Genomic DNA, 26,981 nt, shown 5'->3' on the forward strand with positions numbered 1-26,981 from the left:
CATTAGACCATTGGATCTCGGAGGAAGGACAGGCACGATTTTATTAGGCTCACAGAATGGCAGAGCGGAAATAGAATTAGGGACTCAATTAAGCCAATCCCCTTCCATCTTCGGGTTAGGAAGCAGGGTGAGAGGGGAAGCGGTTTGTCTGCGTTGGCACCTTAGGGACACAGCAAGTTAGGGGCAGAGTCCAGAATAGCACTTAGACCCCCAAACTCCTTCCTCAGGATTGTGCCCCCTCATCGTGTTCAACTCCTTCAATTGCATATACACTCCTGTACAGCTCCCTGAACTCAGGACAGCACGAGGCCAAGACGCCACAGCAACATGGAAAGACTGAATGCAGGGGGCAGCTGGGTGGCTCAGGGGATTGAGAGCCAGGCCTAGAGATGGAAGGTCCTGGGTTCAAATCTGGCCTCAGACACTTCCCAGCTGTGTGACGCTGAGCAAGTCACTTGACCCCCATTGCCTAGCCCTTACCACTCTTCTGACTTAGAACCAATACACAGTATCAATTCTAAGACAGAAGGAAGGGTTTAAAAAAATTCTACCAACATAAAGCACAGATTGAGGAGTGGGATCCAATGGTGGACATGGAAAGAACTGTTAGGAAGCTACTTCGGTAAACTAGATGGATAGTAATAAAAGCCAGTACAAGGGTAGCAGCAATAGGAACAGCAAAAAGGGGCCAGATCTGAGAGATGTTGTAGAGATAGATTTAGCAGAACTCAGCTGTGCCTGAGAGGTCAGAGAGGAAAGAATCAAAGCGAATACCAAAGTTTCAGACATTTGGCCAAGAAGAATAGCGATGCTACTAACAAACGTGAGTTGAGAATAAATAGATTTGGGGCAGCTAGTGGTTCAGTGGAGAGAGAAAGGCAGGCCTGAAGGCAGGAGGTCCTGGGTTCAAATCTAGTCTCAGACACTTCATAGCTGTGTGACTCTTAACCCTCACTGTCAAGCTCTTACCACTCTTCTGCCTTGGAATGAACACACAGTATTGATTGAAAACGAAAGGTAAAGACTTAAAAATTAAAAATAGGGTAGATTTGGGAGGAAAGATAGAGAGCTTGATTTTGAACATGTTACAGTTCTGACACCAGGGAATAAGAATTATGTTTGTTTTCTTGTTAGTCCTGTGTATTTAACTTTATCTAAAAACATTATTTAAAAACAATATTTTAAGAAGGAGTCCAATCAGTTTTACTAGATTACAAATGTTCCTGACACAAAAAAGGTTAAAACAAAGGATTCCATTTTTTCATTTTCGCATTCAATTCTATGTTCATTTCCATACCCACTTGAGACTAGATGCTCCCTTGGCAAATCCTCAGAAGTCACCTCTGAGATGTGACAGGATAGATAGGTAAGATTAAAGATAATAAATCTGGGAATTAGCTAAATCCAGGTAGCAACTGCAGCCAAAGAGAAGAGGGAGGTTGCTTGGGATGGAGGAGACAGATGAGAAGAGGAGTAAGGGCAGAACTTTGGAGAAATACCTCCCCTAAAGGCTCAGGAGGACAAAGAACCAGCAAAGGAGAGAAGAGAATTTAGACAGGGAGAAGGAGAATCAGATGCTGCACTTCTGAAGAGAGGCAGAGAGTAGAGAAAGAATCTGGTAGAAGAGCTGGGACAAACGCTTATTTGATGCCCACCATCTGCCAGGAATTGGTACCTGATTAGGTGGGGTGAGAGGAGGGCTGAGAGAACAGAAGGTCAAGCAGGGAGAGCCCTAGGATGCAATCTTGGGATGATGACGTGATGGACAAAAATGGGGAAATTAGAAAGAGGGGAGGATTTAGAGGAAAAGATGAATTTTGTTCTTAACATGTTGAGCTTGAGATGCCATGGGGACACATCCAAGCAAATATGCCCAGCAGGGAGATGAAGATTCCAGTCTCAAGCTCACAAGAGACAAAAGGGGTAATAGGTAGTGTTGGGGGATAATCTGGATAACGTCAATTGAATCTAAGAGAGCTAATGAGAGTTCAGGGGGCAGCTGGGTAGCCCAGTGGATTGAGAGCCAGGCCTAGAGATGGGAGGTCCTGGGTTCAAATGTGACCTCAGATACTTCCCAGCCATGTGACTCTGGACAAGTCACTTAACCTCCACTGCCTAGCTCTTACCATTCTTTTGCCCTGGAACCAATATGCAGTACTGATTCTAAGATGGAAGGCAAGGGTTAAAAAAAAGATACAAGATGGAGACCTACACATACACAACATTTAAACAGTTTGCATAACATAAGGAACTTTCTTTTTTAAACTTAATTTTTATCTTGATAACTTTTAAGATAGAAGGGCAAGGGCTAGACAAATGAAGTTAAATGACTTGCCCAAGGTCATACAAGGTAGGAAGTGTTTTGAGGCCCAATTTGAACCCAGGATCTCCCACCCTGGTTCTTTATCCTTCCAGCTGCCCCATGATGAATTTTTTTTTTAAACCCTTACCTTCCGTCTTGGAGTCAATACTGTGTATTGGCTCCAAGGCAGAAGAGCGTTAAGGGCTAGGCAATGGGGGTCAAGTGACTTGCCCAGGGTCACACAGCTGGGAAGTGTCTGAGGCCAGATTTGAACCTAGGACCTCCCATCTCTAGGGCTAGCTCTCAATCCACTGAGCTACCCAGCTGCCCCCTCCCCATGATGAATTTTAAAGAGAGAATGCAACCCAAAACCTCATGGGGGAAAAGTATTTAGACAGTCAACAATATCAAATAGTAATATGTCAAGGAGGATGAGGACTGAGAAAAGGATACTGCTTTTAGCAGTAATAAGATCACTGGTGATCTTGGAGAGAGCAGTTTTAGTGGAGGGGCTAGGACAAAAGCCAGGGAAACCAGGGGATGGGGGGGGGGGGTGTAAGAAGTGAGTGGGAAGTGGAGGCCAGGAGTAAAGACAGCTTTTTCTCGTAATCTGGCATTGAAAAGGATGGAGATTGAAAAGGATGGAGAGACAATTCAAATGTGAAAGAATGTTTAAAGAGGATAGGAACTGAAAAGAATCCAATGGATTTGATGGCTAGGTTCTTGTTAGGACTCTTCAAGAAGTTAGTTTCAGTAGAGTGGTGAAGCAAAAATCAAACCAAAGACAGTGGAAAAGAAGATATAGCTAGCATAGGCAATTTTTCTGCCAGAAGATTATTAATGAAGAGGTTAAAAAAAAAGTCATTGTTGGTAGATGGTAGCTTTTTACTTTTCAGCTAGTATTCACTATTTCATTATGCTCTTTTGCCTATGTTTTGTATATCTCTGATAACTCTGTCAAGGAAATATTAGTTTTTAATTATTACATAATATAATGTCCTTGAAGACAGGAATTGGATTTTTTGGGGGGGGGGGAGAGGCGATTCCACAGTAGTTCAAGGAGAATTTCAGGAACACATCTTGCCAAACTTTTGTTAAAATTTCTCTAAAGTAATACCCAAGACTATGCATTTAAAAAAGAAAAAGTTTTATACATTTAAAATCATAATCAAAGTTGTTATAACTTAAATAACAATTTTGTCAGATTTCAAAGGTATGGGAAGAAGGTAAGAGAAAGGGCCCTTCTACCTTTATAGAAGGAAATTACCTAAGAAAAAGTAAAAATGACTTACCTGTGGTTTAGTGAAGTTTCTGTTCATACACCACTGAACAAAATATTGACCAGCAGCATCTAAACTTTGCTTATCTGTTCTCTTACAGTATACTCGGATAAGTTGTTCTGCAAATTGTTCAGGCAGAAGCTGAGAAACCTTTGCAAAAGAAAGATTTCATCATAAAGCAGATAAGAGAGTAAATCTCCCCACCAACTATGTCCTCACACATTCTCACTAGTGGTATTAAAAACTCACTCCACTACTTTCCTTCCTAAGTATTATGTCCCACAATTCATAATAAAATAGATCTCTATCAGAAAACGTAAAACACCAAACAATTCTGAACTGCATTAAAAACAACAAAAACATGTGCAAACTGGTCAGATGTCACACAGGCAAATTATTTTTCCCTAATATGAATGTTTACCTGATCTTTTGTAATCATGACTGCTTTATTTCGGTCACTCTTACAATAGAAACGAACATTATCAATAGGATTTTTTTCTTTCATTCCATAATCCATGTTGATAACCTTGATAGAAGAAAAAAGAAAAAGCTACACGACAGCAATAGGAATAATAATCTCTAATTTACAGAGTGTCAAAAGGCAAGTCAAGGAATACTATCCATCATCATGACTAAGGCCAATGGGAAAGGCAGAAAAGTATAACTTCAAATTAATATTCTACTAAGATTGACCCAGAAAGATTTTTTTTGTTTTGTTTTATATCTGGTCAAAATGTTCCTAGAAGAATAGTGGATACTATTACTTAGCAGAATTAAGGAAAAGTGCCCACCCTATTTCCATTATGCCCTTTGGCTATGGCATAAGAAACACACATCTGTGTGTGGTCTGCTTTTCACCTCAATGAATTCCTGGAAATCATGTGATGAAACAAGAATGAATTCTCCTTTAAAGAACAATGTTATAATTCAGCTTGTTCTTCTGACCAAGAATATTTTATCAAATACTGTCACATGGATGATCAATTATTATGAACCCTTATAATTCAAACCACTAAAATTACAACTCATCTAGCCCAATCCATGCTCCAAATATATTGCCTGGTATTGGTGGGGTTAAACTTATAACTTTTATTTCAGGGAAAACAAAATTCAAGCTTTATGGACTGAGAGGTTAAGATCAGCAAAAATTTCACTTCTAAAGTATCTGGAAGTGATAACAGATCAAATGACAAGTGATACCTATAAGTGACCTACAGCTATGAGTCATAATGTCATTAGAAAATATTTATTAATGATGTCATAGTGCCAGAAACTTACATCAACTACAAAATCTTCAGCCTTTAATTCCACTGGCAGGGGTATACTTTCTGGTTTAGAATCTGCAACACTTTCTGGAAGTTGATCATATTCGTCCTAGGAAAGAGAGGATTTTGAATATAATACCCAGACAACATCGCTAACCATGACAGACAAGTTATACTCACATTCATGGTCTTACGTCCTATGAGCTCCCTCTTGCCCATGTCTGGAACATGCTGCCTCTAAATTTCTCTAACTTGTTAAAATCTCTCTTCCAAGAAATTTGGAATTATGCAAAAAGCACAGCTAAACTAACTAAACTTTCCAGATCCTTTGATGCAAAGATTCTACTGCTTGGCAAACACCCCAAGACAGTCACTGCCAAAAAGAAAGGCACCATATACAAAGATATTTAGATCAGTATTTAGCATAATGACAAAGAAATGAAAACAAAGTAGATGCTCATCAATTGGGGGTTAATTAAACAAATGATGAGACATAAATGTAATGCAGCATTACTCTTGTATAAGAAACAATGAAAATAATTAATGAGGAGAAATGTAGAAAGACTTAAATGGTATTTTTGGAAATAGCCAATGTGGACATTTATGAGAACGTTTTTTTTCTAGTGAAGGGAGAAGGGAAGATGAGGGGGCAAAGGGTTAGAATAGAGGGGGAAAGGAAAAGGGGATATTGAGGTATCTTTTTTTTTTAAATGAAGCGCAAACAGAAGGCAAGAAAGAAAACCAACAAGACAGGATAGCTTTGAAAGTTAAAGGTTGACCTTCTTAGGTACTATGTATAATAGAGCCTTGTAGTGTCATACATAATACCATTTTTCTGTTTTACTATGTATATAATACAAAAAGCATGGTCTATTCAATTTTTGTTAAAGTTCAAAACAAAAATAAATAAAATAATTATATGAATGGATATAGGATATAGGACAATATACATAATAACTACAACACAAATGGAGAATTAGATTATTTAGTTTCTAATTAATTTTTAATTTGCCACTCCATGAACCCTTACTAATTATAATTTTTATTGCATTATGACCTGAAAAAGGTACATTTATTTCTGCTTTTCTACATTTGTTTATAATGTTTTTATGCCCTAGTACATGGACAATCTTTGTATATGTACCAAGTGGTGCTGAAAAGAAGGTATACTCCATTTTTATCCCTATTCACTTTTCTCCAGATAGCTATTAACTGTTAATTTTTCTGAAATTTCATTCACTTTCTTTATTTCCTTCTTATTTATTTTTTGGTTCAATTTATCTAGATCTGATAGGGGAAGGTTGAGGTCCTCCATTTGTGTAGTTTTACTGTTATTTCCTCCTTAAGCTCCTTTAGTTTCTTCTTTAAAAATCTGGATGCTATACCACCGGTGCAGTGCGTAAATGTATAGTATTGATATTACTTTATGGTTTATAGAAGCTTTTAACAAGTTTTAATTTCCTTCTTTATCTCTTTTAATCAGATCAATTTTTACTTTAGCTCTAATATCATGATTGCTACTCCTGCTTTTTTAAAAATTTAGATGATGTATAATAAATTCTGCTCTAGCCTTTTACTTTTAATCTGTGTATTACCCTGCCTCAAACCTGTTTCTTGTAGACAACATATAGAAGGATTCTGGTTTTTAATCCACTCTGCTATCCGATTCCTTTTTATGGGTGAGTTAATCCCATTCACATTGAGTTATGTTTATTAATTGTGTATTTTAAGGATGATATTAAAATTTAAGGGGGGCAGCTGGGTAGCTCAGTGGATTGAGAGCCACAGTTAAAATCTGGCCTTAGATACTTCCCAGATGTGTGACCCTGGGCAAGTCACTTCCCTTACTGCTCTTCTGCCTTGGAACCAATACACAATAGTGATTCCAAGATGGAAGGTAAGGATTTAAAAAAAAAAAGAAAAAATAAAGTCTTGTGATATTAGCTTAGAGATAAAAAATAGAGAAGCTGGCTTGAGAAAGAATTGGAGTTTCAAACAGAGCTGAGACAGTGTCAGTTTCTTTGTCTAATGATTTTTCTGTGTGGCAACTGGCAGAGTCAGGGACTCTCTTTGAGGGCTGGGAAGAGATAACATCTTTTCTCTGTCTTCACTGTATGAGACAGAAGGAAAGGAGGGAAAGACCTGAGGGAGCTAAGTGTTTTCTTTTTCCAACTTTGGGAAACACTAATGACTCTTTATTACTGTTTTCATAGATTGGTTTATATCTGAGAAGACCAAAGAAAGACATGGTCTTTGGTTTGGACTCTGAGTCTGCTAAGGCTCAGAGTCCTAACTTGGTTCTTGCTCAGCCAGCTAGCCTTTGTTATTTTTATAACTTGGAGATGAAGTTAAGAATTATAAGGATAATAGTGTTAGTTTATTTAGAATAGTAAAATTTGGGTTAATCAAATCAGAAAGGATCAGTGTAGCCTGTGGACGCAGAAGTGGTTCCTTGAGGAACCAGGGAGTTTTATTTGGATGGAGTTAGAGTCCCTGGAGTTATAAATCCTTTTTTTATCCTTATACTCTCAATAAAGTTTATTTTTATATGACAAGAGTCTCCTTAGTGTCCTTGTGCCTGACCTTGAAGAGTTCACTTAAGCACTTAACTTCACTTATATAAACTGAAGATACTTTGTAAGCACAGCAAACAGAGTATCTGAAATCAGTTTATGACCAAAAATCAATTCATTGCTCATTTATTTTTACAGTTTTTCCCTCCATCTTATATCCCCCTCTTTTTCCTTTCACTCTGTACAATGTAAATGTAAATTACAATGCAATAATTAAAACTAAAGTGTGAAATTAGGAAAAGGGTCAGACCTAAAAGAATAGAGATTATATAATACTGCCCCTCTGAAAAGGTGATCATGAATATGGAACCCTGCACATGTTAAGACTTTTCTCTCTTCTGGTTAGTTTTGTTGCACTTTGGTAAGAGGAACCCATAGGAAATGTAAATGATAGAAAAGATTAATTAAAATGTATTTATAAAAATTTCTTTCTTTAAGGCCCAGTTCAGATGCCACTTCTTCCATGAAGTCATTTAAGATCAGTACCTTTCCCTCACTTCCCATTCCCAGACCAAAATGAGAATGACCTTTCTCTTCTTAAATGTTTTAGAGCATAACAGCAAAGGAAAGTAATGAATGCTGGAGGGGATGTGGCAAAGTAGGGACATTAATTCATTGCTGGTGGAGTTGTGAACTGATCCAACCATTCTGGAGGGCAATTTGGAACTATGCCCAAAGGGCGACAAAAGAATATCTACCCTTTGATCCAGCCATAGCACTGCTGGGTCTGTACCCCAAAGAGATAATGGACAAAAAGACTTGTACAAAAATATTCATAGCTGCGCTCTTTGTGGTGGCCCAAAACTGGAAAACGAGGGGATGCCCATCAATTGGGGAATGGCTGAACAAACTGTGGTATATGTTGGGGATGGAATACTATTGTGCTAAAAGGAATAATAAAGTGGAGAAGTTCCATGGAGACTGGAACGACTTCCAGGAAGTGATGCAGAACGAGAGGAGCAGAACCAGGAGAACATTGTACACAGAGACTGATACACTGTGGTATAATCGAACGTAATGGACTTCTCCATTAGTGGCGGTGTAATGTCCCTGAACAATCTGCAGGGATCCAGGAGAAAAAAACACCATTCATAAGCAAAGGATAAACTATGGGAGTGGAAACACCGAGGAAAAGCAACTGCCTGAATACAGCGATTGAGGGGACATGACAGAGGAGAGACTCTAAATGAACACTCTAATGCAAATATTATCAACATAGCAATGGGTTCAAATCAAGAAAACATCTAATGCCCAGTGGATTTACGCGTCAGCTATGGGGGGTGGGGGGGAGGAAAAGAAAATGATCTATGTCTTTAACGAATAATGCTTGGAAATGATCAAATAAAATATATTTAAAAAAATGTTTTAGAGCACTATGTTTCTTTTGCCCCTAAGGTTTTCTTCTACCTTTTCAATCTACATCCTTATTAGATTTTCTCATACTTATCCTTGAGTTTAGTCTTTAAAAAAATATCTTTGTAATCCTAGTGCCTGACACTGTGCCTTAAATGTAGTAGTACTTAATGTTTGTGGAAACGAATGAAGCATATCTTAAAATGTCCTAAGACATTATACAAGATAAATGTGGTTGTACTTTTCTTAGAAGAGAGGCAGGAGAACATAGTGATGCAGACTCAGTCAGATGAAATCATTCTACAGGTTATTTTTCTTTGTTTTTCCTTGTTATGACAGAAGGTTCAATTTGAGGAAGGAGAAGTACATATCTAGAAACAACTGTGATGTACAAAACAGTCATCAATATATTAAAAATATTAATAATATTTTAAAAATAAGTGAAAGAATTATGGGAATTGAGTGAACCATGCTGAGTTCATCTTGTGACTCAATTCTGAAGCTAGCTCAGTTCTTTTTCTATTTAAATATTGGTCTAGTTCAATTTGTCTTGTGAGAAAATGTTATTCAGTTATAGGAACTTCACTGTGTTGTTTGAACCTAGTCTTGCATGGATGGTAAGCTAGGCTACCTTAGGGAAAGATGGGGAAGTTGGGGGAGGGAAGGAGGGAGGAAAAGAGAGGAAGAAAGAAAGAGTGTCAGTCTTAACTAAGTACCTAGGTTATGCTGCCTAGAAATCCAATTAGGTCTGAAGATTGATGTCAATTTCCTCACAATTAGCCATCTCAAGTAATCCTTGGATGCTATATCTGAAAATTGGCCCCGTATTGATGAGTTACTGTTTACATGTTCCTTTGATTGAATACAGACATTTGGAGGGAGAAGGACACCTCTTTCTGATTTCAGGGAATTGTACCTATTTCCTCTTACCAATTTGTAAAGTCTCTCATTTTTCCTCCAATTACAAACCAGATTACAGGGGCAGTTAGGTTGCTAAGTAGAGAGAGCCAGGCATGGAGACAGAAGTTTCTGGGTTTGAATATGGTCTCAGACACTTCTTAGCTGTGTGACCCTGGGCAAGTCACTTAACTGTAACTGTTTAGTCTTTACTGCTCTTCTGTCTTGGAACTGAAAATATGTGGTATCAATTCTAAGACCAAAGATAAGGGTTAAAAAAAATGTGATTACTTAATTTTGTATGCAGTCATTTTCTTTTAATTAATTGGTCTTATTTGATAGTTTTTAATACATAAAAATTTGTCTCAGTCTGTATTTGGGTCTTTGGATTGAACGGGGAATCCACTGCTCTGTTTATTTTACCTATTTTGCTATAAATTATATAGCTTGGATGGTTTTCTCAGTTATTGCTAATTTTCTGCCACATTAATAGGTAAATGTGGCAAAGGGAGGAAATTTTTTTGTCAAATGTGGAAATAAAAGAAACCCGGTAAAATGTAGGCTCAATGTCCATGTAGGATCATTGTATAGAAAAATATGACAATAAATTAAAGTCTTTTAAGACTGAGCATAGGAATCTTCAGGTGTTTGGAAGCAAGATCCCCATGGTTCAGAACCCTGGCTTCTCACACTGATTGATGGTACAGGCAGCATTGCAAACTTTTTTTTTAAACATTACCTTCTGTCTTAGAATCAATACTAAATACTAATTCCAAGGCAGAAGAGCGATAAGGGCTAGGGAACTGGGGATGAGTTGTCTAGTGTCACTCAGCTAGGAAGTGTCTAAGGCCATATTTGAACCAAGAGCCTGCAATCTCCAGGCCTGGCTCTCTGTTCACTAAACCAACTATATGCCCTCCCTAATAAACTTCTGAAAGTTTTGCTCACCACTATTTCCATCAGCATCAGACCCCATGCAGACAGGTAGAATCTTCTAGGTCTGTGATCAGATGGCCAATAGCCAAGCAAAAATCAACATGGCAGCTGAATACTAGCGCAATGAAGTTTGAGGAGCTCAGATTTAAACCTAGCTAGATGGAAGATCTCACCAACAGCTTAAAATAGAGGAAAACAGTATAAACTGGGCATGACACAGACATAGGGCTATTTTCAGATTGACATTTCATGACTTGTCCCATGAAATAAAGTTCAGAAGGGGGAAATACAAAAATGAATTCAGATTCTTCTTGAATACATTCTTCTTTTTTTAAACCTTTACCTTCCTTCTTAGAATCAATACTGTGTATTGGTTCCAAGGCAGAAGAGCAGTAAGTGCTAGGCAATAGGCTTTAAGTGATTTACCCAGTCACATAGCTAGGAAGTATCTGTGGTCAAATTTGAACCCAGGACCCCCCAACTACAGGCCTGGTTCTCAATCTACTGAGCCACCTAGCTGCCTCTCCCCTTTCAGTATGTTCTTAGAAAGACCAAAATGCCACAGAATGGATAGAGAAGGGCACAGTAACCAACAATAAAAAACAATTTTTTTCCCTTTAAAATTTAAGAGAAAAATAAACTCAGCCACACACACTCAGAATTCTGGAAACTACTGAAGGCATCAGGTGGGCCTTTGTTGATATAAACTTAAGAGCAAAACAAACTTCAGAAAGATTTGCCTCCCACTATCATGGTAGACAGAGAAAGTCTTCTTTGCTCAAATTTTTTTTTTTGTAGTGTCCAACTCTTCATGATCCTGTTTAGTGTTTTCTTGGCAAAGATTTGAGTGATTTGTCATTTCGTTCTCCAGTTCATTTTACAGAGGAGAAAACTGAAGCATATAGTTAAGTAATTTATCCAGGGTTAACAACTTGTAAATAAATATCTGAGACCACATTTGAACTTGGGTCCTCTTGACTTTACAGCCAGCACTCTAGATCCCTGTTTTACCCATGGGGAAAAGTCACTTCTGTCTAACTGAAAGAGAATTCTTTGAGGTCATCAGCTGGCAGGATGAAATGTGGGCATCTAAATTAGAAAAGGTAGGAATAAACAGTCCAAGAGAGCATGATGTATACAACCAGACTAAGAAGGTTATTTTTTTACTTCATATAGTTAATATTTCCTTTTATCACATACTCTTTGATATTGGAGACTTGAGATGAGAACATTAATCATCAATAAATCTGAAAGCAACATTGTCAAAATTAAAATCAAGGTTTGGGTGTGTATTTTGAAGGACACAATGACTTCAAAACTTCCCACTAATTATGGGAGTTATCAATAATGCTTACCGTTTCAATCCTATCTTTCCCTGTTGGCTGAGTCTCACCCACAAACTTGTATAATTTACGACATTCAACTTTTTGCAAAATCTCTCTTGCCTCAGCAAGTTTGGGATCAGTAGAGTGCAAAATTTCCAGAAAGATGTTATCTGCCAAAATCAATGAAATTTTAGCGATGGACATGAGATCTTTAACAACAATTCATCTTACTATCTAATGTTCAATAAACCATCCAGATGGATAAGAATTATTTATTAAGAAGGATTTTCTAGGAATTCCTAAAAAAGTTAAGTATTCTATTTTAACAAATGTCAAATCTTGATTCCTTAGTTTATGCTCTACTATCAACACCAAAGTTCATAGCATAGCGACAGTATGTTTCTCTCAGTGTATACCAGTATTTTAAATATTTTCCATGTTTACATGATTCATTTTCTTAACTCTCCTCTCCTCCTTTCCCCCTCTCAGAGTCAACAAGCAAATCTACCAGGTTACACAAATGTTATCACTTGATACCAATTTCCATATTATTCATTTTTAAAACCAAAACCCCAAATCATGTACCCATATAAACAAGTGATAAGTCACATGTTTTTCTTCTGCCTTTCTACTCCCACAGTTCTTCCTCTGGATGTGGATAGTGTTCTTTCTCATAAGTCCCTCAGAATTGTCCTGGATCATTGCATTGCTGCTAGTAGAGAAGTCCATTACATTGGATCATTCCACAATATTTCACTTTCTGTGTATAATCTTCTCTCGGTGAATCAATATTTTATATAATGATGATGATGGTAGCACCTATTAGTCATTTACAAAGTCTTTCCCTCATAAAGTCTAAGGCCTCACCCAAAATTGTAGTACTATTATAACCCTTTTATTAATAAGGAACCTCAGACTCAAAAAACCCAAACGACTCACAATGTCAGCCAGAGCAAGGCCTTAAATGCTAGGTATTTTGTCACCTAAGCTCAATGGTCTTTCTACTCTCCCCCATTCTCTTATTTCTGACATAGTTTTCACCTTTTAGAGCTACTAACCATGGTTTTTCCAGCTGGGGAAAGGATGTCACTGATTTTTCTAGTATTCCTTTAGGACTCATTACAGGATGGGAAAAAAAAGCAAGATTCTGATAATGATGTCCTGTGGGTTTCTATGGGTCTGTAGGGTCCAGATTTTTGAGAGAGAGAGCGAGAGCAAGAGAGAGCGAGACAGAGAGAGGACGGAGGGAGGGAGGGAGGGAGGGAGGGAGGGAGGGAGGGAGGGAGGAAGGAAGGAAGGAAGGAAGGAAGGAAGGAAGGAAGGAAGGAAGGAAGGAAGGAAGGAAGGAAGGAAGGAAGGAAGGAAGGAAGGAAGGAAGGAAGGAAGGAAGGAAGGAAGGAAGGAAGGAAGGAAGGAAGGAAGGAAGGAAGGAAGGAAGGAAGGAAGGAAGGAAGGAAGGAAGGAAGGAAGGGGCACAAGTGTTTTACATCTCTGGTCAGAGCTAACTAATGCTACTTGGAATGCAAGCCAAGAAATAGGCTTCATCTAACAGAATGTTTAGGTCAGGGGGAAAGGTCACACGGCAGCAAACCACCTTGTTTTCAATGGCTTCCATGGCCAGCAGGGAGAACCTGAAGATCCTGGAAGCAGGGAGGAGTTGAAGTCAACATGACCACAATGCTCCCTCCCTCCCAACCACCATGGCTCGGTGTAGAGGAATCTGTTGCTGGATCCCGGAGCTCCCTTTCCTACAGAAACAATGTTTTCATGTTGGGTAGAGGGTGAATCCTCCAGTGGCTCACTATGGTACCTTGGGATCTTTGGCAAGTCCTAAACTCTTCCATTCAATAAACATGACTAAGTACCTCCCATCTACCAGGTACTTATACACATAAAGAATCAGAAGACAACCCCTGCCCTCAAAGGAGTCTACAATCGAATGGAGGAGACTAGAGACAAAGCAAGCACTGCAGAGGAAATAATGAAGAGGCAAAGCACTGGAATTCAGAAGGGTTTGGGGAAGGCTTCCTGTAGAGGGTGGGATTTTAGTGGAGACTTAAAAGCCAAGGAGATCAGTCATGGGAAAGGAGAAGGAAAAGTTTCAATCATGGGGACAGCGGGAGAGAATGTCCAGGAGTCGTCAAGAGATGGAGGTCTTGTTTGCGGCACTGGATAGAAGGGTAAAGGGTCAAAAGGCTGGCAGAGAGGAGGGGGACAGGTGAGAAGGATGCTGAATGCCAGAGCATTTTGTATTTGCTCCCGGGGGGCTGGGGGAGCCACTGGAGTTTATTGAGTAGGGGAGGGACACAATCAGACCTGTGTTAGGAAAGTCACTTTAGTGGCTGATGGAGAATGGACCGGACTGGGAAGAGACCAGAGACAGATTTCTGCCACTGCAATACAGGTGTGAGGAGATAAAAGCCCACCACAGAGCGATGGCACTGTCAGAACGGAGAAGGGTATATTGAGAGCTGCTATAGGGGTTTTGGCTGGAAAAGCTTCAGATATGGACTTTGAGATGGGCTTTGTGTTGTGATAGAGACATGAAGAGAGAGAGGTTTTGCAGAACTTGTGGACCAAGATGCAAGAACCAGGATTCCAATGGAATGTTCCCAGGAGTGGCAGTTGGGGACTTTTGCTGGCCACACTGAGAGGAGAAACTTGGCTTTGGGACTCTGTCTCTGACTGGAAGTCACTCTCTCTCCCTGAGGTTTGAAGTTGGCTGAAAGACTTTGGTTTGGGGGGTTTCTCTGGCTCTGAGCAGTTGAAGTTGACACTGAGAAGTGAAACTTGGCTTTTGGGACTTAGTCTCTGGCTCTCTGGCTCTGAACAGTGGAAGCTGATCAGGGGAGAAGCTTTTGAGCTGGCCAGGAGAAAACTTGGTGACTTTGAACTTTGTTTCTTTTGGGGGTTAAGCTGAGAGACTGGGCTGATTTGTGAAGAAGAAAGAAGATTTTGAACTGCTGTTGTCCTCCATCTCCCTAACTGTCTCAGAGTCACACTTTGTGACTGGAATACTTCCTCAAACCTTTCTAAAATTATCCCCGTAGTTTAGGGAAATCCTCATCCCTCTTGCCTCAGTTTCCCATCCTGTTATCCCAATAAACCCCTTAACTGAGAAAGCAACTAGAGTATCTTTATAGTTCACTCAGGAGAGAGGGAAGGAACAAAAGGCTTCAAGAAGAACTGGGTGGAGAGGGTTGGTTAAGGGAGGGAGTGAGGGAGGAAGGAGGTTAGGAAATAGATTGATCAATCAGCTATCAGTAGGAATCAATAGGCAAAACCCCAGAGTAAACCCCAGGGCATTCCTTTATAAGCAGTTCCCCTGAATATCAGTATTCCTGTGTGGTGGCATCCCTCAGCATTTCCCTGTTCTACCTCCATTATCAATAAGCAGCCTTATGCAGCCTCATTATGCAGCTCTCTCAAGTCAAAGCCAGAGAACAAGAGTCATTGCTGAAGAAACAGTTTCTCCTCAGTTTACCTTTCTCTATTTCAAGCAGTAGTAGTTTCCTTCAGTTTACATCTTTTATTTCAGTGTCTACTGGACAGTCCAACTAATAAGGTCAGATAGAGGTATCAATGGAAGCTTGATGACCAAGTGATTTTTTTTTTGGTGGCTAAAATAATTTACAAAAAACCAATCTATTGGGGGGCAGCTGGGTGGCTCAGTGGATTGAGAGCCAGGCCTAGAGACAGGAGGTCCTGGGCTCAAATCTGGCCTCAAACACTTCCTAGCTGTGTGACCCTGGGCAAGCCACTCGACCCCCATTGCCTAGCCCTTACCACTCTTCTGCCTTGGAGCCAATACACAGTATTGACTCCAAGACGGAAGGTAAGGGTTTAAAAAAAAAAAAACCAATCTATTGAAAGGACAGAAAAATTCAGTCCTTTAAGCTCTGCAAAGTGCTTTACATTTTATCTCACAACTCTCACAACAACCCTGGGAGGTTGATGCTGTTATTACCCTCGTTTTACAAAAGAGGAACTCGTCCTGGTTCACAGAGAGTGATTAAGGGTCAAATTTGAATTCAGATCTTCTTGACTCAATTCCGGCCCTCTATCCACTGCATTTGCCAAATTGATTAAATCACACGTCTTCTGAAGTAAAGGAGGATAGTTAGGTGGCAAAGCGGCTACTGCTCCCAGCAAGAAGACCTGAGTTCAAATTTGAACTCAAAACATTTACTACCTATGTGGACCTAGGTTTTATATAATTTACTATTTCTGACCAGAAACATGAATTTAATGGGTTTTTGTTGTTGGCCTGGGAATCTAATTACAACACTTATAACATTATTTCTATAAATTTCTACAAATTGCTTTTTGAAACTGAAAAAAAAAATTAAAAATCAATTTAACAATCTATTGACATATAATCCATTTCTAAGTTGGGGACTGAATGTGTATACTGGATCTGGATTGAACAAAATACATTTCGCCTCTTACCTGTGAGTTTAGTGTAGGCTTCCATATCATCAATTGCTGTAGAAAGCGTGTATTTTTTCCCCCCTGTACCTTCTATTTGTATGTAGGGATCTGCTTTAAGGAAGGCATCTGTAATCCTGTGGAGAATTAACATACACAATGTATGAAAGCACCTGCCCCTCCTTTAACCTTTGGGTGGCGGACTACAGGGTGGAACCCTGTGTCCACAGATGCTGCCATGTTCTCACACAAAAAAGCAGCAGAACTGTATGCTGGTTTTACTGACTTTCCTTTTAAATCAAAGGAAGACTCAGTGGGTGGGAGTGAAAAGAGATAAATATGGAAATGAACATGATATGAAAACAAAAAACTTCAATAAAAAGAACCCTTGTTTTGGTCCTTCCGTAACATATTCCTACTAATAGGGGCCTTTGTGCTGGTGTTTTTTAAAAACTTTTTTTTCTTCTGTTTTAGAATTAAATATCAATTAGAAGGCAGAAGAACTGTAAGGACAAGGTAATTGGGGTTAAGTGACTTGCCCAGGGTCATACAGCCTAATTTCTGACATATTGCTTTCCAGGTATCTCAGCAATTTTTGTTGGAGAGGGAGTTCTTCTCAAAGTAATTGATGTTTTGGGGTTTATTGAACACTAGCTAATTGGGGTCAATTGTTTCTGAATCTTCTTTATCTAGCCTATTCCAATGATCTATTTTCTGTTTTTTGTTTGTTTTTTAAATACTATTGGGCAGCTTGGTCACACAGTGGGTAAAGAGCCAGGCCTGGTGTTGGGAGGTTCTGGGTAACCCTAAGCAAGTCCAGCCCCTGCCACTTCAAATTATAAGACAGAAGCTAAGGGTTAAAAAACAAAACACAAAAAAACTGCAGTCTCAAATGACTGATGGTTTGAAATATGACTTGGAAGGGCTTTCTATTGCCCCTTCATTCCTAGTTTGCCTCCCCCCATTTGTTTCTTCAGCTATCCTAGTTCCTTTGTTCTTCCAAGACAGTTATCTCGTGGGTTGGCCTGGGGCTTGTTTTCATTTCACTTGAATGTCGTTAGAATCGCAAATGGAACATGTGCAACATTCAATTTACTTGGATAACACGATGGGAGATTTGGTAGGGAAGTTGTGAGCAGATTCCTTACATTGTTTCAATGATGTTGCCGATTTTGTGCTGGTAAGCTCTTCGGTGCAGGCAGTTGCGAGTATGGAACATGTCATACAGATTGCCGACTTCCTGTGAAATATTGTGAAATAAATGGTCATTTAAACATTATGAGAAATGGAAAAAGGATGAAGCTAGGCACAAATAATGTGCATAAGATCAAAGATCATAAGAGCAGAGAATTTGAAGCAAAAAGAACTTGGAGGTGGATGATCTAGTCCAGTACCTTACTTTTAAAAAAGGTTCTAGGCAAGAATTGAGAGCAAGGCCTAGAGACAGGAGGTCCTGGGTTCAAATCTGACCTCAAGACACTTCTTAGCTGTGTGACCCTGGGCAACTCACTTAACCCCTATTGCCTAGCCCTTACTATCCCCTTATGCCTTGGAACCAAAACACAATATTGATTCTAAGATGGAAGGTAAGGGTTTAAAAAAAAAGGTTCTAACCAAAATGGAAATATTTTGCACAATCATACATAATCCATATCAAATTGCCTACTATTTCAGGGAGGAGAGAAGGGAAGAATTTGGAACTCAAAATTGAGGAAAGCAAATGTTAGTCTATTTTACATGTAATAAGGAAAAAAATAATTATTAAAAAAAAAAAAGAAAAACAGGTTGCTAAGAGATAATGATTGATCCAAGGTCACAAGGCAGTATGTAACAGAGCTCAAATTTGAACCTGAATCTTTAGACTTCAAATCCTCCTCTCTTTCTACTACACAATGAATAAGGTATATTCTATCCAAATACCACTAATATAAGGATGGTAGATATGTGATATTCATTGCTTATAACTTTTTAATACTTATCCACAAAGTTTACCTGAATTCTCCATTAATAACGTAATAATCAAATATTTGTCCTAAGGTTTTACTATGGCATAATTCTATATAAGGTAACCACATTCTTTAAGATATATATATATATATCTATATATATCATTAAGACAAATTAAACAGTTATGTATATAGCTTCCCCTTAGAGAGAATGACAAATAAATCTAGGGTAGAGATAATAATCATTCATTAGCAAAAGCTAGGGATACTTTCCAGTATTTCAGTAATTCTTTAAAAAGCCTTAAATCAGAGGCAGTTCGGTAACTCAGAAGATAAAGAGCCAGGCATAGAGATGAGAGTTCCTGAGTTCAAATCTGGCATTTTCCTAGCTATGTGACCCTGGGTAAGTCACTGAACCCCAACTGTCTTACCTTTACCATTCTTCTGCCTTGGAAACAATACCTAGTATTAATTCTAAGACAGAAGGTAAAGGTTTAAAAAAATAAAAAAGAACCTTAAATTACCAATGCTAGATAAAAGAGAAAATAAAGTCCTTATAAAAAACTGTGCAGCCTCCCCAAGCTCCAATTTATAAATAGGAACAACAAAATCCTCTTTTCACCGCTTTTCTCTCAAACACTTTACCTTGTCTCTGGTGCAAATATGTGTCTTCTCGTCTACTTTACATACACGAGCAAACTTAAGAAAGCGCTTATAGTCAAAATTATTTTGAATTCCAAGATGGTGGCAATCCCTAAAAAGATTTTGAAGAAATAAAAGCTGAAAAAATTCAACAGGAAACAACAGCAATGAAATTATTACACATCCAAGTATGACAGAACTTCTGAAATGTTCAACGTATACCTGGCAAAATAATCCCATTTATCCACATCAATGCCATTGCGTTTATTAGCCACTATCTCATAAAGAAAGTTTTTCTCTTGAGGTCGCCCTTTCTTCAGCCACTGGAAGAAAACACAGGAAAGAGCAGATTTAGTCTATCATATTCTTATATTATGTTGATAGATACAATGGCAAAGCAATCTTATAAGAGAGACAATCATTTACATGAGTCTTTTCTGTTTGTGGCCAGATTTTAAAACATTCAAAGTCTTTTATGCAGAAATTCACTCTCCCATATATCACATTTTTTTTTTAAATTTAAACATTATTTTATTTGGTCATTTCCAAACATTATTCACTGGAAACAAAGATCATTTTCTTTTCCTCCCCACCGCCCCTCCCACCACCTTTCCCTCTCCCATAGCCGACACACGATTCTACTGGGTATCACATGTGTTCTTGACTCGAACCCATTTCCCTGTTGTTGGTATTTGCATCAGATTGTTCATTTAGAGTCTCTCCTCAGTCATATCCCCTCCACCCCTGTAGTCAAGCAGTTGCTTTTCCCCCTGGGTTTTTACTCCCACAGTTTGTCCTCTGCTTGTGGATAGTGTTTTTTAGATCCCTGCAGATTGTTCAGGATCACTGCATTGCCACTAATGGAGAAGTCCACTACATTCGATTGTACCAGAGTGTATCAGTCTCTGTGTACAATGTTCTCCTGGTTCTGCTCCTCTGGCTCTGCATCACTTCCTGGAGGTTGTTCCAGTCTCCATGGAATTCCTCCACTTTATTATTCCTTTGAGCACAATAGTATTCCATCACCAACATATACCACAATTTGTTCAGCCATTCCCCAATTGAAGGGCATCCCCTATTTTTCCAATTTTTTGCCACCACAAAGAGCACAGCTATGAATATTATTGTACAAGTCTTTTTCCTTATTATCTCTTTGGGGTACAAACCCAGCAGTGCTATAGCTGGGTCAAAGGGCAGACAGTCTTTTATCACCCTTTGGGCATCCATATATCACATTTTAATCATCCTATGAATAAGGAGCATCTATCGCTGTGTCTTAAGGGGCAGCCAAGTGACACATAACACCAGGCCTGGAGTCAAGGAAGATTCATCTTGATGAGTTCAAATTCAGCTTCAGATACTTACTGATTGTGTGACTCTGGGCAAGTCATTGTTGGCCTCAGTTTCCTCATCTATCAAATGAACTGGAATTTTTGATATATTTGCCAAGAAAACCACATCATCCTCTTTTCTGAGGATGGAGTCCCTGGTTCACTATTTTTCCTCTCCTTCCTAACTCTTGCCTTTATGAATAGGACATATTTTTATTTAAAAACCCTTACCTTCTGTTTTAAAATCAATATTATGTATTGGTTCAAAGGCAGAAGAGTGGTAATGGGTAGACAATGGAGGTTAAGTGGCTTGCCCAGGGTCACATAGCTAGGAAGTGTCTGAGGCCAGATTTAAATCCAGGATCTTCCAACTCTGGGTCTGGCTCTCTGTCCCCGAAGCTTCTTGGCTATCGATTCTTCCTCAGACACTCTAACCTCTCCATTCCTCACCCTACTCATATTCCATGGCCAACCCTCCCATTTACTTCTAAAACACGAAGGGATGATCAAACTCTACATCTCCATCACCCACAAGTATGTTCCATTTCTTGGATAAAAAAGCACTAATATCTTTCCAGCTGCCTCTAATTTCCTATAATTCTGTGCCTTACACTCCCCAAACTACTCTTTTTTCTCACCATGACTTCTAATCTTTTCATTCCTCAGGCCATTATTCTGGCTCTTACTTCATTTCTCTTCCTTTCCAATCTCAAACCTATGTTTAATGAGTTGTATTCCATTCTTATGGTTAATGAATTGTCCTGTTCTCAAATTGTTTGCCCCCTTGCCTTATTGCCATGCATGCACTGCCAAACCCCAACTCTAGATTATTCTCAACCATCTACCTCCTTTCCTACTGGTGTTGTTGAATGGAGTCAAGCCACTGAGCTGGCTGGGTCTGCTAGCCACTGATATTATAGATCCTCAAGTCTTCCCTCACTGATTCTATAGACTATCAGAACTTATTCCAAATCTCTTTCCTCTTCAAACCCCCAAATTCGGATTCTCTTTAGCAAGGATCTCAATTCATACTCTTTTGAAACCCTAATTGTCTTGGAACTGATACTTGGTATCTATTCTAAGACAGAAGATAAGGGTTTAAAAATCCTTCAGAGGACTGATGGTGACATGCTTTTGAGACAGTGCACTCCAGCTGTGGAAAGAAGTACACGTAGGTAATATTTGTTTTGTTTTGCTTAACTCTTCATATTTGTTACAAGGAAAGTACAGTGGCATATGAATCAATAGAAAGTAACAATAATGAAAAAAACAGCAAGAAAACATTTAAAAAGGAAAAAAAATGCTAGAAATTCATGGCCAGATGCTCTACAAAAGAAACTGGATCCAGGGTGGTCAAGAAAAAAGCCTTAAAAACAAGAAAAATTTACAGAGGAATATGAAGAGACTTGGGGTGGCTAGAGGAAACTTGGGAATGGAGCTCTGGGTATAAAATAATGTGTGAGACAGAGACTGGTACACTGTGGTAAAATCAAATGTAATGCACTTCCCTACTAGCAGCAATGCAATGACCCAGGGCAATTCTGAAGGACTTACGAGAAAGAACACTATCCACATCCAGAGAAAGAACTGTGGGAGTAGAAACACAGAAGAAAAACAACTGCTTGGGTTATGACTGGGAAAGTGGACTCTAAAAGATCACCCTAGTGCAAATATTAATAATAAGGAAATGGGTCTTGATCGATGGCACATATGAAACCCAGTGGAATTGTGCTCAGATATGGGAGGGGAGGGAAGGAACATGAGACTTGTAACCAGGAAAAATTATTCTAAATCATCTAATTAAATAAAATAAAAAATAAAACCAAAAAATAAATAAAATAATGTGTGAGAGAAGGAAACAGATCAAATAACTGGATGAATATTGAGAAAGTGATATGCTCGTTTCAGATGAGGAAAAAACACAGAATTATACAAGTTTTTGATAAATACCCATGACAATTAAAAGGACCTTTCAATTCTATGTTAGAAGCCACTAGAAGCAAAAGGAAGTTCAAGAAAGGGATAAAATCAATGCTTCAGGGGAAACAGAATAATGACAACTAAAAATACAAACAGGCAAAACTCAACTTTAATTTTGCTTCTAGTTCTTTACCGGGAAGGTTAGCAAAGGAATGGTTAACAGGAAACTGAAGTACCAAGCTAGTAAGAGGGCACCAGGAGGTCCTCCATCAAAAGATCAAATGAGATAATGTGGATAAGATGCTTCATTACCAAGCCTGAAGCACTCCATTAATGTCAGTTATTCCTATTAATTATCACCTCACTGAATCTGTATAGTCACTTGGACCAGAAAAATTGCATTTGAGAACTGATCTAATCATTCTAGAAGGCAATTTGGAATTATGCCCAAAGGACTATAAAACAATGCATACATACTCTTTGATTCAGTAATATCACTACTAGGCCTAACCCCAAGAGAAAAAAATATGGGAAAGGACCTGTTCATACAAAAGTATTTAAAGTTAAGCTTTTTGTGGTAGCAAAGAATTGGAAACTAAAAGGATGTCCCTCAATTGGGGAATAGTTGAACTAAGTGTGGTATATAATGGTGATGGAATACAATTGTGCTGTTAGGTATAATGAACTGGAGGAATTCAGAATGAGCTGGAAAGACCTACGTGAACTGATAAAGAGTGAAATAATCAGAACCAGGAAAACATTGTACACAGTAGCAGCACTATAGTAGAATGATCAACTTTGATAGACTGAGCTACTCTCAGCAATACAATGATCTAGAACAATTCTGAGGGACTTCTGACCAAGAATGTTCTCTACCTCCAGAGAAAGAACTGTTGGAGTGGGAATACAGATGAAAGCATATGATTTTTCACTTGTTTATTTGGGCTTATGTTTTGGAGTTTTGGTTTTATAAGATTAGTCACTTAAAGTTAACATATATATATATACAATATATATATTGTATATATATATTGCATCTGAGAGTTATAGAACATTTTTAGCTGTGTGAACCACTATTAATGACCCTTAAACCACTACGGAAAACTGGAGAGGAGTTTCAGGATTGGTGATGGATAGATGATGTAATATTGAAAAGAGGGGAAAGGGGAAAACAAGATTCTTCAGATTCTAGTCCAGTGATTTGGACGTAATTTTCTAGAAAACAGGATTATTAAGAGAAGTAATGCTAAATCATGAGCTAAAAAGTTGTTAAAATATTGAGTTGAGTTCTCAGACCAACTTCGAGGGGGGAGTACGGAGGTAAGATTACTAGATAAGGCCAATATACTTAATATTATAGATATCATATATTTGGATTTTAGTAAAATATCTGGCAAAGTCTCTCATGATATCCTTGCGGAAAAGGTGGACAGATATGGACTAGATGACAGAACAGTGAGAGTAGTTTGTCCAATGAATATCACCAGACCCAAGAGTTTTGATTTTTGAACAAAAGTCATTCTGCAGGGATGTTTCTAGTGGCATATCACAGTATTCTGTCCTAATCAATATTTTACCAATGTCTTGAAGACAAAGGGAACCTCTATTCAAAAAGACCGCACCTGTTTACTTTTCCTTAAGCCTTTCACTCAAACCCCCAGGCCATCTTGAAAAATGAAGTTCAATAGGAATAAGTGCAACGTCCTGTACTGCATAAGTATGAGATGGACAGATATAGCTAGACAATAGTTTAGGGGGAAAAAAAAGGTCTGGAGATTTTAGTGATTATACAATGAGTCAATGGTATAAAACAAAAGGCTAAATTAACAGAAACTTGTCCAGGATAAGGAAGTTGATGATCCTTTTATTCTAGCCACACCTTTTCTGGAATATTATATTCAGTTCTGCGAACCATATTTTAGGAAAAAAAATTGGTAAGCTAAAAACACATTCAGGATACGGGACTTGAAACCATGCTATATTAGGATCAGTTGAAAGAATAGGAAATATTTGATCTGGACAATTAAAAAAATTTTTTTTGTTGTATTTTGGGAGGGAGTAAAGAGACATGATTACCATCTTTAAATATTCAAAGGATTATCTTCTAGAAGGTTAGACCCATTCTACTTGGCACAAAAGGCAGAACTGGGACCAATGGGTAGAAGTTTCACAACAACAGTTTTTAGTTCGTATAAGAAAAAGCTTCTCAGTAATTAAAAGACCTACTCAAGTGAAACAGATTACTTTTCAAGGTAACATAACCATTAAGTCTTCAGTGGAAGGCTTGTAATATACTTTTTGGGGATGGCATACATCACATCGTGAATTAATGCTTTAGGTTGGATTTGGCCTAGAAAATCTCAAAGGTTCATGCAATCCTAAAATTCTAAGATTTACTAACTCTAAGAACAAGCAAAAGAACAGGCTCTCTGAAGACAGCCCTTAAACAATTCCAAAATTCTAGAGCAACAACAGCATCAATGGATTCTGACCTGGGTATAAAGCCTCTTTGAAAGGGAAAGTCCTCATTTAGAAATATAAATTTCTAAAATGTATTTTTTAAATTACACACATTTATTCCTATAGGAATATAGAAAGAACATTTCAAGAAAAAACTTTTGGTTTTATGGACGTTGAAGAACCTCAAAATTTCTCCATCTCTTTGCCTCTTGCAGTTTCCAGGAATATACAACTTTCGTACCTTTTGCTGTATGAGCAAGCATCAGCATCACCATCAAAGATTAAGAGCTGGAAGAAACTCTGAAGAGAATGGGCTCTGAAGAATAAAAACTCCTTTCTTGGCCCCAAAGTCTAATCTATTATGAATGTAATTAAGTGTTGCTTCGAAACAGCCCAGTGTAAAACTTTTTAAAGGAAGGTGATAATTTACAGGTCGAGTTTTCAAATGACCACACAGCTGCCCTGGAGTAATCAGCTTGGGATCCAACTACATTTTTGGGTGTTGCTTCTTTTTTTTTTTAACCCATATCTTCTGCCTTAGAATCAGTACTGTATATTAGTTCCATGGCAGAAGAGCGGTAAAGGGTAGGCAATGGTGGTGGGGCATCAAGTGACTTGCCTAGGGTCACACAGTTAGGATGTGTCTGAGGCCAGATGTGAACCTAGACTAGGCTCTCAATCCACTGAGCCACATAGCTGCCCCACAGGGATGCTTCTAAGAAAATCTGGTCACTTCACTGACACATGTAAAACCCAGTGGAATTGCTCGTTGGCTACAGGAGTGGGGTGGGAGGAGGGGAGGGAAAGAATAGGAATCATGTAGCCATCGAAAAATACTCTAAATTAATCAATTAAATAAAAAATTTCAAATAAATTAAAAAAAGAGTTCACTTGGAAAAAAAAAATTTGGTCACTCATTTGAGGATTAGGCAACTCAAACTAATCCCTCAACCCACCGCAGATTGCTCTTCTGTTGAATCAAGAGATCCTTCAATTTGTTCTTTGATGAAACATATATCTTCTTCTGGGACAAGGCCATAGTTCCTCATGACAGCTTCAATTCCATTGGCATTAACCAGATGCTCAAACATCTTGACTGAAGCAGTTTCATGCTGAAAAAAAAAATAAGAAACCTATGTGATTTATGAAAATTAAATTGCTTCTTTAATATTTATATATTGATTCTATTTACAATTAATTGATTTTATCCTGTAATTGTCTAAGTCATAGTTCTTTGCCTCTGAAATTAGTTCAGAAATGCAGCTGGCTTGCAATGAGTTAAGTTTAGAAATCCAATTCTCCTGTTAATCATTGCTCTATTCTTGCTCACAGAATTCTGCTATTCTTGGTAGGATGTGGGTGAACACCAGGAAGTCTGCTTTACTATCTTCAAACCAGGGAGCTATCCTGCAAGGAGGTCTGCTTTGTTTTCCAAAGGAATCTGGTCCACTATCTTTAACCTTGCAGGGGGACTCCAACAGTAACAAGAGGGAAGGAGGGGTGTGTTGCTAGCCCCTCATTCCCAACTCCCAACCAATCGATTGTTCCCCTCCCACTCGCCTTTGTAAGCAGTCTTGCTGTCCTCAATACCATGTCAGCAACCCTATAACAAACGGCATTATTTCCTCATTTATTCTGTTCCGTACCTTGTTCTAATCTTATAAAATGGAGCCGAATCTCAGCTCAGGGTCTCTGGGGGATGAGGCAGCTTTTATGATAGAAAGCAACCCTGTTAATAAAATGTTCCCTTACTAGGACAAAATGTACCTCAATCTACCTTTGTTGAATGTCACACCTGATAGATCCTTGATGATCGGTATTGAAAACTGTTCTTGGTTTCCAAGGACTCAGATATTTCAGGCTCTACCATACCCCTATCAGCTAGCATGTCATATTCTTAGCAGGTTCCAATATATGCAATCTTACAGGAACATAAAAAAAAAAACCATTCATCAAACTTTTACCAGTCCACAAAATCCCTCATGAGCCACAATCAGACTTGGAGACAGAAGCAACATATTTGGGTTTTTTTTTAACTGACCACATTTTAAAAATCTAGACCCAATTGATCTTCTGGTTTTTTGGGTGGGTGTGCAACTATGTAGCTATGTATCTATATGTCAGAAGATTTGGGTATATGTTTGTGACAAGGAAGTCTTTCACAAAGAGCTGCAAAAACCTACCTGACTTTTGCAGAGGGAAATAAGCAGAACCAGGAAAATACTGTACACAGTAACTGCAGTATGTGGAATGATCAACAACAATGATCCAGGACAATTCTGAGGCACTTATGAAAAAGAATGCTATCCACTTTTAGACAAAG

The 26,981-nt window shown here is 38.5% G+C and overlaps 1 protein-coding gene across 3 annotated transcripts in view; it reads right to left on the reverse strand.

Moving 5' to 3' along the window:
• SAMHD1 (SAM and HD domain containing deoxynucleoside triphosphate triphosphohydrolase 1) overlaps nucleotides 1-26,981 on the reverse strand; it is a 58,152-nt gene that overhangs the window by 2,562 nt on the left and 28,609 nt on the right. For all 3 annotated transcript variants that reach the window (XM_007474308.3, XM_007474307.3, XM_001381548.5), the window contains exons 7-15: nucleotides 25,615-25,770; nucleotides 19,170-19,270; nucleotides 18,951-19,059; nucleotides 17,508-17,599; nucleotides 16,381-16,496; nucleotides 11,962-12,101; nucleotides 4,861-4,956; nucleotides 4,004-4,108; nucleotides 3,595-3,732 (exon numbers count right to left, since the gene is read on the reverse strand). In XM_007474308.3, coding sequence (XP_007474370.2) covers nucleotides 3,595-3,732; nucleotides 4,004-4,108; nucleotides 4,861-4,956; nucleotides 11,962-12,101; nucleotides 16,381-16,496; nucleotides 17,508-17,599; nucleotides 18,951-19,059; nucleotides 19,170-19,270; nucleotides 25,615-25,770 — 1,053 coding nt within the window. The remainder of the gene's footprint in view (nucleotides 1-3,594; nucleotides 3,733-4,003; nucleotides 4,109-4,860; nucleotides 4,957-11,961; nucleotides 12,102-16,380; nucleotides 16,497-17,507; nucleotides 17,600-18,950; nucleotides 19,060-19,169; nucleotides 19,271-25,614; nucleotides 25,771-26,981) is intronic.

This window comes from Monodelphis domestica, chromosome 1, assembly GCF_027887165.1.
Source record: "Monodelphis domestica isolate mMonDom1 chromosome 1, mMonDom1.pri, whole genome shotgun sequence".
Lineage (NCBI taxonomy): Eukaryota > Metazoa > Chordata > Mammalia > Didelphimorphia > Didelphidae > Monodelphis > Monodelphis domestica.